The 13,986-nt window shown below is 48.1% G+C and overlaps 3 protein-coding genes across 6 annotated transcripts; 1 reads left to right on the forward strand and 2 right to left on the reverse strand.

Annotated features, from left to right (window-relative positions):
* Positions 1 to 338: 338 nt before the first annotated feature.
* On the reverse strand, positions 339 to 3,520 carry LOC117136996 (DNA replication licensing factor MCM4). The gene is made up of 7 exons (XM_033298174.1): positions 3,335 to 3,520; positions 2,959 to 3,269; positions 1,971 to 2,899; positions 1,539 to 1,910; positions 1,111 to 1,477; positions 589 to 1,041; positions 339 to 532 (listed from the first exon to the last, which is right to left on the reverse strand). The coding sequence occupies exons 1-7, from the start codon at positions 3,405 to 3,407 to the stop codon at positions 437 to 439; spliced, it is 2,601 nt and encodes an 866-aa protein (XP_033154065.1). The 5' UTR covers positions 3,408 to 3,520; the 3' UTR covers positions 339 to 436.
* A 262-nt stretch (positions 3,521 to 3,782) lies between these two features.
* Positions 3,783 to 12,293, forward strand: LOC117138581 (unconventional myosin-Va). 4 transcript variants are annotated; one of them, XM_033300756.1, is made up of 18 exons: positions 4,113 to 4,142; positions 4,541 to 5,354; positions 5,420 to 5,658; positions 5,732 to 6,220; positions 6,278 to 6,371; positions 6,438 to 6,664; positions 6,810 to 6,833; positions 7,291 to 7,404; positions 7,470 to 8,356; positions 8,416 to 8,942; positions 9,014 to 9,149; positions 9,299 to 9,396; positions 9,488 to 9,668; positions 9,726 to 10,238; positions 10,304 to 10,435; positions 10,499 to 11,027; positions 11,086 to 11,310; positions 11,366 to 12,293. In XM_033300756.1, the coding sequence occupies exons 1-18, from the start codon at positions 4,113 to 4,115 to the stop codon at positions 11,507 to 11,509; spliced, it is 5,403 nt and encodes a 1,800-aa protein (XP_033156647.1). In that variant the 3' UTR covers positions 11,510 to 12,293. The 4 variants fall into 4 exon arrangements, with proteins under 4 accessions (XP_033156649.1, XP_033156650.1, XP_033156647.1 ...); XM_033300757.1 differs by lacking the exon at positions 6,810 to 6,833 and having other exon boundaries at positions 11,366 to 11,509; XM_033300758.1 differs by lacking the exons at positions 9,299 to 9,396; positions 9,726 to 10,238; positions 10,304 to 10,435; ... (1 more) ...; positions 11,086 to 11,310; positions 11,366 to 12,293 and having other exon boundaries at positions 3,783 to 4,142; positions 9,488 to 9,618.
* Positions 12,232 to 13,934, reverse strand: LOC117138583 (elongation factor Tu). Its single transcript, XM_033300762.1, has 3 exons — positions 13,380 to 13,934; positions 12,548 to 13,313; positions 12,232 to 12,484 (listed from the first exon to the last, which is right to left on the reverse strand). The coding sequence occupies exons 1-3, from the start codon at positions 13,782 to 13,784 to the stop codon at positions 12,285 to 12,287; spliced, it is 1,371 nt and encodes a 456-aa protein (XP_033156653.1). The 5' UTR covers positions 13,785 to 13,934; the 3' UTR covers positions 12,232 to 12,284.
* Between the last annotated feature and the right edge of the window lie 52 nt (positions 13,935 to 13,986).

The raw sequence follows: 13,986 nt of genomic DNA on the forward strand, positions 1-13,986 counted from the left end.
TTGGGGTATTCCTATATATTCAAAATTTGTTTTTGCTTGGCTTTCCAAAGTGAGGCTTAATTACTCGAATTTTAAGATTTAGTTTTTCTGCCTTTTCAAATTTAAGTTATATGTTCGTTCACTTTTTATGTATAAATCACTTTGTCAATATTTTAGCAAGCTTGACAGCATATTCCACGTTGACATGTGCATATATTTTACAGCATAAACTGCTCGAAAAATAAAAAATAATTTTCAAATATCAAGCAATTATTTACCTACCGCAATATATATACTTTCCAAAAAATTTAATTGTTTGGAATTTTTCTTTACATATTAATTGATAAAACAGAAACGCATTATTTGAAATTTTTTATTGAAAACATTTTTGTTGTTGCGCTTAAAAATAGGAATGAATGATTTCCGGTTGGTTTTGAATGAGATAAATATAATAAAATTAACAAATACGAATGGTGTTCTTTCCCATGACAACAATTGCGCCCTCATCTTGCACCTCCTTCAGGGCATCTTCAAATTGCTCGCGCGTGATCATCTGTAACAAATTATCGTTTACATTGATGTTATTATAAATATTATATTAGCACTTACAATTTGGGATCCTTCCTTAATATCGTTGAACAGTTTCTGATAGGGAACTGTGAGAACTTTGCCCTTCTTCTTGAGGTTTTCCTTAATGGCTGCCACCAGATCGGCGCGCTTTTTGCGGGCGGCTGTTGATAAGCCGGTGGTGAGGATGCCCACGTCGATTTTGCCGGACAGGGGATCCGTGGCCGACTGCTTGAGAGCCTCGCGATGAAGCCGCCAAGCCTCCTCCACGTCCAGCAATTCCACCTGGTTGCTGAGCCGCACCTTGGCGTGCGCCTCCGACAGTCGGATGAGACTCTCCAGCTGGCGCGGGTAAGCAGAGATCTGGCCACGACCGGCGCCCACCTTTCGCATGTCCACGTAGGCCTGAATGAGTCGTTGTTGCGCTTCATCCGACAACGTAGGCGACAGATGCTCGCGAGCATAGGCGATGTAGTCGCGCAGGACGCTCATGTCCTGAAAATTTTTTGAAAATGTTACAGAGATATTCCTGAGAAATTACAACAATTGATCCAAGCTACTTACAAACATTGTATCCTCCTCCTCATGACGCGTCACATAGTACAAAGATACCAAATGACTGGCCAGTCGCTTGTCAAATATCTCATCCTGTGGATCCAGGACCAGAAAGATTAGGTCGAAGCGGGATAACAGGGTGTGCGGAAGCTGGACGTTATCAATGATGTTCTTGCGCTTATTCCACTGAGACTCGGCGGGATTGGCGGCAGCGAGAATCGAGGTCCTCGCGTTTAGCTGACAGATGATGCCCGCCTTGGCAATACTCAGGGTCTGCTGCTCCATCACCTCGTGCAGCACACTGCGTGTCGAGTCGTTCATCTTGTCAAACTCGTCAATGCAGCAAACTCCATTATCGGCCAAAACCAGTGCACCTCTGAAAAGAAGCCGTAAGATTACAACCCAAATTCGAATCTCACTCTATCTTTTAGATTTACGTTTGCAGAACCAGCTGGCGAGTCTCCGGATCCTTGGTCACATAGGCAGTCAAACCCACGGCCGAAGAACCGCGACCGGAGGTGTACTGTGATCTTGGCACGAGGTTAAAGACGTACTGCAGCATCTGGGACTTGGAAGTACCCGGATCACCGCACAACAGCAGGTGAATTTCCGATCTGAAATTCTGACGTCCGAGAGTTGCATGCTTCTTCTTGGTGCCACCAAAGAGCTGCAGCAAGATGCCTTTCTTGATGTCGTCGTTCTCGTAAATAGATGGCGCAATGGCCCTGGCCAGGCGGTCGTAGATGTCCGGTTTCTTGGCCAGCAGTTGTAGCAGCTCAACGCGTTCTGGCGGGAAGATGTGATCCTTGCTGGTAGGTAATTCAAATTAGCAAATTTTATTCTAACCAGTAATAGAATGTAAGACTTACCCCTCCTCTTCCTCGTACAGTCGCTTGTTGTCCACCTTCCGGAAGTGAACCACATCGACGTGCGTCTTGTACACACTTTTTACCGAGGAACTGAGGCCTCCAGTCTTCAGTGGCGTCGCCCGGTAGATGCCTGTGACCGTGACGCGATCACCCGGCTGCACCTTGTCCACCAGATCGTTGTGAGCATACAAAAGCACATTATGCGGAGTCTGTCCTGCCGCCATGTCATCTGGAGACTCCTGGAGTTTGACAAGCTGCTTATCCGTAAACTCCGATCGATTGTGGATTAAACGGAAGCAGTGGTTCGTGTTGCAGTTGGTGCAGAGCGTGGGCTGGTTAATGCGACCGCGGTCCACCTCGACGGTTGTGCTGAAGGAACAGATGTTGCAGCTGAAAAAGGCTTCGCGCATCTCGGGAATGACGTTCGACGAGCGAATGACCATGCCACTAATGCTGATCAACTGGTCCATATCCTCGGGATTTAGGGATCGCATGTTGCGCGTCTTGTCCGCGTTGAAGGGGCGCACCTGAATCTGGTGCTCCAGAAGAGCGGCTGGATAGCGCTCAAAGAACATCTCGTTTATGGCCATATCAAAGCCAGGAATAACCTCCTGCGGATAGCAAATTAACTGGCGGTACAAGTCCTGATCGAAGGTCTTGAGATGGGCACAGTTGAGATTCAGATAGGGCTCCTCCAATGTGTGAATCTCCTCCAGCTTCTGGAGATACAGCGGCTGGTTAACATCGATATTCTCGGAGATTTCGTCCTGCTCGGCACTGGGGTCAATAAAGCGCATAATAAACGACTTGAACTTGGATTTGCACTGGCTGACGACAACATTGGTTCCCCAGACGACGAGCTGAGGTGCTTGCGAAGATTCCGAGACGGGATCGGTGGTTTCAGAGCCCTTCTCAGGAATGGGTTCCAGCTGTAAAAGGGGCTGAAGTGAGTTGAGGTTCCCAAAATGAGTTGCAGGCGTACACTTACCCCAGAGCCCCCGCCAATGGCCACCTGGCGGATGCGCTTGTCCGTTCTTATATCGGGCCGCGCCCGTAGCGGAGTGCCTCTAATTCCCGAACGAGGGGTTCGAATGGAACCCATAGAGCTGGGAGTGCCGTAGTTCAGCGGCGAACTCAGATCGATCTCGCTCATGTTCGCACCCAATCCTCGAGCCGGACTGGTGGCTGGCAAGCTGATGTTTCCCGGCGAGGTGGGCGGCAAACTGATGTTGTCCGAGGGCCGGACAGTCCTTCCGGGACCCATGCGCATGGGTGTCTCCACATCTTGCGACGCAATGCCTGTAAGCAGACAAGACGCTTGCTTTGCAAACAGAACACACTTTTTGTGGCACGTCGATACTCACCTCTAGTGGGTGTGCGGGCGCCTTGTTTGGGCGTCGCACCTCCAACACTGGGCGAACGAACGGGGCTTGACATTTCCTTAGAGAAGATATTTATTTAATCTGTGCGTCCTGGGCGAATACTTTAGCTGTTGTGAAACGAAAACTCTGGCGATGCGGTGGGACAGACCAGCTAAAAATTGGCGGGAAAATAACTGCAGCAGTGTTGAAGAATACCACTGGGTAAGTTGAGCAGTGCTGAAAATTTCGCTGCAGGCCATTGCGCGCCAAATAATTGGTGCTCCCTGGGGTGTTTTGCAAGTAAAAATTCAGTTACTGCAACATTATAAAATCATGTTGGAATGTATTTTATTTCGTTCAAATTTAATCCATCGTTAGAACCACACATTTCCTATTTGGCCCAAACTGCGCGCCCTTTGGCAACCCTGCCCTTTTGCCAACAACAAAGCATAAGTCAGTCAGTCGGTGACAGGGACGGAAGTTTGTTTGTTTTTCTCACACTTTGGCGTTGCGATCTAAAAATTATCAATGTTTTTATAAATTATTCCTGGCTAATTTTAAGTAATTTAGGACAGTACATTTACATAAATCCAAAAAAAAAGACCATGAAAATGGTAATTTAAAGAGGCTGTCAGAGCATGAAGAAAAAGAACCACCAAGGAAATTAAACCTAACGGGATTTATGCACCCAACTCACTCCCACGCGGAGTAGGAAGAAGGAGAGGAGAGAAAGAAGGAGCTGGAAGCGGAACCTAGAGTAGGAGGAGGAGCCAGTGGAACCATGTCGAGCGAGGAGATGCTATACGCTCAGGTATTACACAGTATATATTGATGCCCTACAAGTGCATCGTGGCAGATTGCGGCGGTGTCGGTGTCGTCTGCAAATGGTGCCAATATAAAATCGCACCCATAACGTGATTTCCCCCTACCAAAGTGTGTGCGTGTGTGTGAGTGTGCGGGCCATTTGCCAGTTCTTGGCCCTGATTTGTTCCCATGGCAGGTGATTAGCCATTGATGACTGCATCGCAGCACCCGAAATGTTTAAAAATGATTCATCTACATACAATATTCGCGGGTGTCTTATCGGCAGGGGAATGGGTTGTGTGATAAGCTCCATTGATAAGACACCAGGCCGGGTGACGTCTCTGATGGGGATTGGGCCTAACTTCCATTAATGACACTTGTTAATTCGGTTCTCTTCTTTCCCAGGGCGCCAAGATTTGGGTGCCCCACGCGGAGCTGGTGTGGGAGAGCGCCACCTTGGAGGAGAGCTACCGCAAGGGCGCCGGCTTCTTGAAGATATGCACGGAGTCCGGAAAACTGAAAGAGGTTAAGCTAAAGGCCGATGGCAGCGATCTGCCTCCATTGCGCAATCCGGCCATTCTGGTGGGACAGAACGACTTGACCACCCTGTCCTACCTGCATGAGCCGGGGGTGTTGCACAATCTGCGTGTCCGCTTCTGCGAGCGCCAGATTATCTACACCTACTGCGGCATCATTCTGGTGGCCATCAACCCGTACGCGGAGATGCCTCTTTATGGGCCCAGCATAATCCGGGCGTATCGGGGTCATGCTATGGGCGATCTGGAGCCGCACATCTTTGCCCTGGCGGAGGAAGCGTACACGAAACTGGAGCGCGAGAACTGCAACCTGAGCATCATTGTCAGTGGGGAGTCGGGTGCGGGCAAGACGGTCTCCGCCAAATACGCCATGAGGTACTTTGCCGCTGTCGGAGGTTCCGAGTCGGAGACCCAGGTCGAACGCAAGGTGCTGGCATCTTCGCCGATCATGGAAGCCTTCGGAAATGCCAAGACGACCCGGAATGACAACAGCTCCCGCTTTGGAAAGTTTACCAAGCTGCTTTTCCGGAACCAGATGGGTGTGATGTTCCTGCAGGGAGCCACTATGCATACCTACCTACTGGAGAAGTCACGTGTGGTGTACCAGGCGCAGGGAGAGCGCAACTATCACATATTCTATCAGCTGTGCGCGGCGCGATCGAAGTACCCTGAACTGGTGCTGGGTATGTCTGGAAGCTCGCTCCTATTTCAGCTTAGAAAATTAAGTAATATTTCCATTCTTCCAAAGATCACCAGGACAAATTCCAGTTTCTGAACATGGGTGGCGCTCCTGAAATTGAACGAGTTTCAGATGCGGAGCAGTTTAACGAAACCGTGCAGGCCATGACAGTTCTGGGCTTCTCCATTCAGCAGATCGCTGATATCGTAAAGATCCTGGCAGGAATACTCCATTTAGGAAACATTCAGGTTTCCAAGAAGTTCAACGAGGGCAGCGAAGAGGAGGACAGTGACTCTTGCGATATATTTGTAAGCTCAATTTCGTAAAACCTGATGACAATATCTGAGTTATATGTATACTTTAACTTCATCCATCTCGTAGCATAACGACATCCACCTGCAGATCACCGGCGATCTACTGCGGGTGAGCGCCGATGATCTGCGCCGGTGGCTTTTGATGCGTAAGATAGAGTCGGTCAATGAATATGTGCTGATACCGAATAGCATTGAGGCGGCTCAGGCGGCTCGAGACGCTCTGGCCAAGCACATCTATGCGAAACTGTTTCAGTATATAGTCGGTGTGCTGAACAAGAGCCTCAACAACGGTAGCAAGCAGTGCAGCTTCATTGGCGTCCTCGATATCTACGGCTTCGAAACGTTCGAGGTGAACTCCTTTGAACAATTTTGCATAAACTATGCGAACGAAAAGCTTCAGCAGCAGTTCAACCAGCATGTCTTCAAGCTGGAGCAGGAGGAGTACCTTAAGGAAGGAATCACCTGGACGATGATTGACTTTTACGACAATCAACCGTGTATCGATCTAATTGAATCTCGCCTGGGAGTGCTGGACCTGCTCGACGAGGAGTGTCGAGTAAGATTCATTTGACATAGAACTTGAATATCATTCTTAAACCGGGTCTGTCCACAGATGCCCAAGGGCTCGGACGAGAGCTGGGCTGGCAAGCTCATCGGAAAGTGCAATAAATTTCCGCATTTCGAGAAGCCACGCTTTGGCACAACCAGTAAGTGATTTTACACTATTCCATACACAATTATTTCAATGAGAATCTCTTAATTCTATCTTTGAGGCTTCTTTATCAAACATTTCTCGGACACGGTCGAGTATGACGTGAACGGATTCTTGGAAAAGAATCGTGACACAGTCTCCAAGGAGTTGACGCAAGTGCTAAGCGAGTCCAACATGTCTCTGGCCAAGCAGGTGATGACCCTGGAGGAAATAGACACTCTGAGCGTGGATTCCGCTAAATCCTCCACCTTAGGCGGCCGCGTCGTGATCAGTGCTGGCCGCAAACAGGTTTGTGATTGACCAGATTCTTCATGGGCCCAGCAATCGAATTGCTCTCCAATTTCGTCCATTTGTAATCGTTGTCTTATTGCTATTTGTATTTTCCATACGCTTGTGATTCGCTCACCGCCAACTCCCTCGGATTGCCCAACAGCAAGGGAATGACACACGTCGAAGAGTTAGTTACCAACTTATTTAAATTATCTGCAATTGACTAACCCCAAACGAATAACCACAAACATTTTAACAACCTAATTCGATTTTGAAATGGGTACATTTGTTTTTACTAACTTAGTCCGGACTTCAAACAACAAAAAACATACTGACAAGGCTAAAAGCCTAGTAATGCTGATTAGAAAGAGTACAAGTTGGTTACAGACTAGCAATTCAATACCTCCGCAAGGATATAATAATTGATAGGAATTTGTCAAATAGATGATTAAATTTATTATCAATAAAATATGACAAGCGGATGAACTCATATTAAATGAATTGGGTTAATGAGAATAAGTTTACTGAAAATTTGAAACTAGTTTGAAACCTTAAATCGATTTTATGTATTCATTTTCTTCATTTTGACTGTGTTTGTCATTTTCACAAACGCCCCACTAATTTCTCCTTGTACTTGTTATAAGGTGGTGCCATCCAAGCAGCATAGGAAAACGGTGGGATCGCAGTTCCAGGAGAGTCTGGCCTCGCTGATATCTACGTTACATGCCACAACCCCGCACTATGTGCGCTGCATCAAGGTAAGATGTGCTATTGGGTCTAAAGTACAGATAAAAGCTCCTTAAAATATGTTTATTTCGTGCAGCCCAACGATGACAAAGTCGCCTTTAAGTGGGAGACGGCCAAGATCATACAGCAGTTAAGGGCCTGTGGTGTACTGGAAACGGTGCGCATCTCCGCAGCGGGATTCCCCTCGAGATGGCTCTATCCCGACTTCTATATGCGATACCAGCTGCTGGTTTACCGCTCCAAACTCGACAAGAACGACATGAAGCTGTCGTGCCGGAACATTGTGATGAAGTGGATCCAAGACGAAGATAAGTACCGATTTGGCAACACGCAGATTTTCTTCCGAGCCGGCCAAGTGGCCTTCCTTGAACAGGTTCGGGCTAATCTGCGCAAGAAGTACATCACCATTGTGCAGTCGGTTGTGCGGCGATTCGTCTACCGTCGCCGGTTCCTGCGCATTCAGGAAGTAATTAATGGTATTCAGAAACATGCGCGCGGCTATCTTGCCCGCGAGCGTACCCAGAAAATGCGCGAGGCTCGTGCGGGATTGATCCTGTCGAAGTACGCCCGCGGTTGGCTGTGCCGTCGTCGTTACTTGCGCCTACGCCACTCGATTTCCGGCATACAGACCTACGCCCGCGGCATGCTGGCGCGCAACAAGTTCCACGCGATGCGGGATCACTACCGGGCAGTCCAGATCCAGCGTTTTGTGCGTGGTGCTTTGGCACGGCGAGCTTACCAAAAACGTCGGCGCAACATCATCATTTGTCAAGCGGCGATTCGGAGATTCTTGGCCCGTCGTAAGTTTAAACGCATGAAGGCCGAGGCCAAGACCATCTCGCACATGGAAAACAAATACATGGGGCTGGAAAACAAGATTATATCCATGCAGCAGCGGATCGATGAGCTGAATCGCGACAACAGTAATCTGAAGCACAAGACCAGCGAAATCAGCGTATTGAAGTATAAATGTGGGCTGTATCCGTTCTTGTTCCCAGGAGCTAATCATCTTTATCTTGCAGAATGAAGCTTGAGCTGAAGAAGACCCTGGAGGCAGAATTCAAAAATGTCAAGGCCGCCTGCCAGGACAAGGACAAGCTGATCGAAGCACTTAACAAGCAGTTGGAGGCGGAGCGGGACGAAAAAATGCAGTTGCTGGAGGAGAACGGACATGCTCAAGAGGAGTGGATCAGCCAGAAGCAGACGTGGCGCCTAGAGAACGAGGAGCTGCGCCGCCAGATAGACGAGATAATCGATATGGCAAAGAACGCAGAAGTCAGCCAGCGTAACCAGGAGGACCGAATGCTAGCCGAGATCGATAACAGGGAGCTCAACGAGGCCTACCAACGAGCGATTAAGGACAAGGAGGTGATCGAGAACGAAAACTTCATGCTGAAGGAAGAGCTCAGCCGATTAACGGCTGGAAGTTTCAGTTTGCACGGCCGCAAGGCGAGCAACGCCTCCAGCCAAAACGAGGACGATGTGGGATACGCCTCCGCCAAGAACACTCTGGATATTAATCGGCCCCCGGATTTGCTAAGCAAAAATTGTAAGTAAAAATTACCTTAAAAATGTTGTTTAAAGAGTAGAGTAGTAATATCCGAAAATTTGTATGTTCAGACTCGTACAATGACTCTACTAGTCTGGTGGTGAAGTTGCGATCCATTCTCGAGGAGGAGAAGCAAAAGCACAAGGTCTTGCAGGAGCAGTACATTAAGTTGTCCAGTCGACATAAGCCCACCGAGGATTCCTTCCGGTAAGTATTTAGGGTATCCGCCCTTAATAGACACAATATCGCCGAGCTCGAGATCGGTGTTACTTCCACTTTCGCTACTAAATCTTGAAAAAAACTCCATTTGTCTACATCTATGTATTATTGCCGCACACTGCTCTCCACTCACATAGCGTCTCCGAGCTTGAGGTAGAGAATGAAAAGCTGCGCAGCGAGTACGATCAGCTCCGAACGAGCATTAAACACGGTGTTGAGATCAACGAGCTCAATGGTAACCTCCTACGCACGCCGTGCGAGATCCACGGAGCTGTCCTACTGACATACGTCTTTTTTTTCCCTCCTTCCTATCTTTGTCATTGCAGCTCAGCATGCCGCCTTGCAGGAAGAGGTACGTAGGCGGCGCGAGGAGTGCATCCAATTAAAGGCAGTCCTGCTGCAGCAGAGCCAGTCCATGAGATCGCTCGAACCGGAAAGTCTACAGATGCGTGGCAACGATGTCAACGAACTGATGGAAGCCTTCCATTCCCAGAAGCTAATTAATCGGTGGGTGGAATTGCTCGATTGTATGCCGAATGCATCATTATCTTCTCTAATTTCCAGTCAATTGGAGTCTGAGCTCAAGGCCATCACCGAGGAGCACAACAGTAAGCTCGTGGAGATGACACAGGAGATCGAGAGATTGAACAATGAGAAGGATGAGCTGCAAAAGGTGATGTTCGAGAGCATCGACGAGTTCGAAGATTCCAATGTGGACACGCTGAGACAGAACGATCGCTATCTGCGGCGGGAACTGCAGAAGGCTGTTGCCCAGTTCCTGCTCGTTCAGGAGGAGCTCAAGCTGGCAAATGCCAAGCTTAAGGCTTATCGGCAGGATGGAGGCCAGCTGGAGCACAAGATAGAGGAGGAGATGATCCGCAACAAGTCCAACGGAACGTCCGCCGATGTGGGGGCGAATGTGACGAAGCAAAAGACTCAGAATCCGCAAGGGCTGATGAAGTTCCACAGCAGCGATCTGGACAAGATCTTGCAACGCCTGCTGAGCGCCTTGACTCCACGCACAGTGGTCGGGCTCCTACCTGGTTTTCCAGCATATCTCATCTTTATGTGTATCCGGTGAGTTATAGTCACGGTTGTGGATGATAGTTAAGTTTAATACTTTTGTGGCTTTTCTATCACAGATACACCGATCTGACAAATGCCGAGGATGATGTGCGCGAGTTGCTAAGCAAGTTCGTTATTCAGATTAAGAAAATGCACCGTACGCCGCATCCGATCGAGAATCGTGTTATTTGGCTCGTCAATTCCATTACGTAAGTTACATAGGGTCATAAGCTTTTGGAATTAAAAAATTTATCAATTTCCGCGACCTTTAGGCTGCTAAATCTTATGAAGCAATACGGCGATGTGGATGAGTACGTCAAGTTCAATACTGAGAAGCAGAATCAGCAGCAGCTGAAGAACTTTAATCTCTTTGAATACCGTCGCGTAATTCTGGATCTAATAGTGAACCTGTACCAGGCGCTGATCATGCAGATTCAGGGTCTGTTGGACCCAAAAATAGTGCCCGCGATTCTCAACAACGATGAGATTCAGCGCGGGCGTCAGGCGCACGGAATGCGTAGTCGAGCCACGTCCATTGGAGCATCCTCGTCGCCGGAGCACGGCGGTGGTCCGGCCTGGAAGCAATTGATCGGGCAGCTGGAGCACTTCTACAAACAGTTCCAGCACTTCGGCTTGGACAACTGCTATGCGGAGCAGATATTCTATCAACTGCTTTACTTTGTGTGCGCTGTGGCCCTTAATTGTCTAATGCTTAGGGGTGATATTTGCATGTGGGAAACTGGCATGATAATCCGCTATAATATTGGCTGCATTGAGGATTGGGTGCGCAGTAAAAGGATGGTAGGTCCCGACTGCTTATTGCCAAGTTTCCAAACTAACTAGCTTTTGGTTTTTCTAGTCTAACGATGTGCTGACAGCGTTAGCGCCTCTGAATCAGGTCTCCCAATTGCTGCAGTCTCGGAAGAGCGAGCAGGATGTTCAGACCATTTGTGATCTATGTACTTCTCTGAGCACGGCGCAGGTCCTCAAGGTGATGAAGTCCTACAAACTGGACGATTATGAGAGCGAAATAACAAACGTTTTTCTGGAGAAACTAACCACGGAACTGAACGCCCGCCAAATGGTAAGAGCAAAAATTTCGAAACATACACGTTTGATTTACCGATTTCGTCTTACAGCAAAAGAGCAATAGTGACGAATTCACCATAGACCAGAAGTTCATTCAGCCGTTTAAGGTTGTCTTCAGGTATAGTGACATCAAGCTGGAGGATATTGATCTACCGTCGCATCTTAATCTGGACGAGTACCTTACAAAGATTTAAACGTCGGGTGCCTGCGTCTTGCCGGTCGAGAACTTTGCCATTTTGGATGACATGACACCGCTTAGTTTTTGTGTATTATACGAGTATAACGATTCTAGAAATTTAAATTGTTCTTATATTTAGAAAATCGATTAGATAATGAAACATTGAGTAGAGCCGTTTTGCCGAAATGTGTGTAGTTCCTGTTTAGCTTAAATACCCGTTGTTTATCCACTCCAATAGTATCCATTCCGAGTATCCAAAGGCATACCCGTCCCAAGGTGCCAAGTGTTGTTTTTTGTTGTACGAACTATTTGTAGCAAAAGTAATGGAAGGTTAAGAACCAACCTTAACATGTGAAACGCAATAAATGCTTGGAGTTAGACTCTGACCATAAAAAAATCATACCTTGCCTAAACCTTGTACCTTAAATCATAACTAAATATATATATATATATATATACCATGATTGTACTTAACCAGGCTGATTTGTTGCCTTAAAAAACTTGTAAAGCCTACAGATGGTAGAATAAGACTCATAGAGCTCACCGATGCATTGCTGCTGTTGCATTCCATCTATTTATGTATTCTCATTTTCTGCGTAGCTTGTAACTCGTTAGTTGAGTTCCTCAGAGATGTCGTAAGACTATGCAAGCCTAAAATACGTTGGCATTTGTTTGAAACATTCTAAGCGGATTACCTAAACACATACAAATATTATATATATATTAGAAAGAAAGTACTCGTGTGTAATGAACAGCAGTTTATGAATTTTTACAAATACAATCTCGAGTCGTTAACAATCCACCAAGACTTTTGATAACTTGTTCTTGGGCAGGTCAAGGGACCGCAGGCGCTGCGTCACCATTCCGGTAGCCACCGTCGCTCCGTTCTCGCGAATTGTGAAGGCTTGGCCCGGCGTCATGACCATTTTCCGCAGCAGCGTGACGCGCACCTGGCCATGCTCACCCGGCATAAGCATAGCCTCACTTGGAACTGCAAGGGGATAAATGGGATTTGCTCAATGCTTTGTGGACAACATTGAAGTTTGTAACTTACCTATGTCAATTCTGGCTGGAACATTCCACGTCTGGCTGAAGAGCTGCTGTATATACTTGGAGAGCATGGGCTTGACACGACCGCCCTCGGCCCGCGATAGCAGGTACATGGAGCCTTCAAAGTGGTTTGATATATCCTCGGAGCCGGTCGCGCACAGCAGCATTCCCCGCTCCACGGCGGATATCTTAATACCTCGCAGCAGTGCGCCGACGTTCTCGCCAGCCTGTGCCTGGGGCACGCTCTTCCGGAATATCTGGATGTCGCTGATGCTCGTCTTCAGGTTCTGATTGAAGCCCAGTAGGTCGGCATCCGCGTTCCGGGGAATGGTGCCCCTTTTGATGGTTCCCACGACCACGGTTCCCCTTCCGGGTACCGTAAAAGCATTGTCTATTGGCAGGATAAATGGGGACGCGATATCGCGCTGCGGCGTTGGTATGTAAGAGTCGCATTGCTCAAGTAGCTTTTCAATTGACGGAACCCCGAACTCCGATTTATCCTCGCGAAGGGCCAGCAGCGCTGAGCCACAAATAACCGGGCTATTAACGCCATCAAAGCCGAAATCACTCAGCATCTCACGCATCTCGATTTCGACCAGTTCCAGAACCTCCTGGTCCACCAAATCGGCCTTGTTTATAAACACTATGATGCGCTGGATGCCAACTTGTTTTGCCAGAAGAAGGTGCTCGCGAGTCTGGGGCATTTGGCCATCGGTGGCGGCCACCACTAGGATGGCGCCATCCATTTGGGAGGCGCCCGAGATCATGTTCTGTAGATCAGATAGAAAGTTTCGTTAAATTGGTGAAACATTGGTTGGTACTTTTGGCTGAGCTACCTTTATGTAGTCCGCATGACCCGGGCAATCCGTGTGAGCGTAGGTGCGCTCTGTAGTGGAATACCCAATATGACAAGCATTTATAGTTATGCCGCGCGCCTTCTCTTCGGGCGCCCGATCGATCTGGTCGTAGGACAGGTACTCCGCCAGACCCTTCTGTGACTGGATTTTGGTAATGGCGGCGGTCAGGGTCGTTTTACCATGGTCCACGTGACCAATGGTGCCCACATTGCAGTGGGGCAGCTCCCGCAGCCCAGGGGCCGGATTTTTATCCGCACTGGTGGCTAGGAGACGAGTCCCTGTCCAACGGCTCTGACTGGCGCCGGGTCCAATCAGTGACTGGCTGATCCGGCGCACTAGCCCCACTTCACATTGGCGCCACAACTTCGGAAGGAGTCCGCTCATCTCTCCTCTCCTGGTCTGTAATCTTGGTGCAGAGCACGTAACACCGAGCACGTCGCGGAAAACCAAAACACGAACAGCTGTTGGCCAGTGCTGCACAGCGCAAAAATAAGTGAGCTGATAACTTCGAAAATTTTGATTAACCGAAGTTAGTGAAATAAATATTAAACAAATTCTATAAATTCTAACATTTGACGCATGGTGG

Source organism: Drosophila mauritiana, chromosome 2R (assembly GCF_004382145.1).
Source record: "Drosophila mauritiana strain mau12 chromosome 2R, ASM438214v1, whole genome shotgun sequence".
Lineage (NCBI taxonomy): Eukaryota > Metazoa > Arthropoda > Insecta > Diptera > Drosophilidae > Drosophila > Drosophila mauritiana.

Coding starts and splice junctions, on each gene's coding strand:
- LOC117138581 (XM_033300756.1), top strand. CDS start 4,113: ATGTCGAGCGAGGAGATGCTATACGCTCAG. Junction 7,405..7,469: donor ACTATGTGCGCTGCATCAAG/GTAAGATGTGCT, acceptor TATTTCGTGCAG/CCCAACGATGACAAAGTCGC. Junction 11,311..11,365: donor AACTGAACGCCCGCCAAATG/GTAAGAGCAAAA, acceptor TTCGTCTTACAG/CAAAAGAGCAATAGTGACGA.
- LOC117138583 (XM_033300762.1), bottom strand. CDS start 13,784: ATGAGCGGACTCCTTCCGAAGTTGTGGCGCCAATGTGAAGTGGGGCTA. Junction 13,314..13,379: donor GTCATGCGGACTACATAAAG/GTAGCTCAGCCA, acceptor TCTGATCTACAG/AACATGATCTCGGGCGCCTC. Junction 12,485..12,547: donor TCCAGCCAGAATTGACATAG/GTAAGTTACAAA, acceptor ATCCCCTTGCAG/TTCCAAGTGAGGCTATGCTT.
- LOC117136996 (XM_033298174.1), bottom strand. CDS start 3,407: ATGTCAAGCCCCGTTCGTTCGCCCAGTGTTGGAGGTGCGACGCCCAAA. Junction 1,911..1,970: donor CTGTACGAGGAAGAGGAGGG/GTAAGTCTTACA, acceptor ATTACCTACCAG/CAAGGATCACATCTTCCCGC. Junction 533..588: donor TTAAGGAAGGATCCCAAATT/GTAAGTGCTAAT, acceptor AATTTGTTACAG/ATGATCACGCGCGAGCAATT.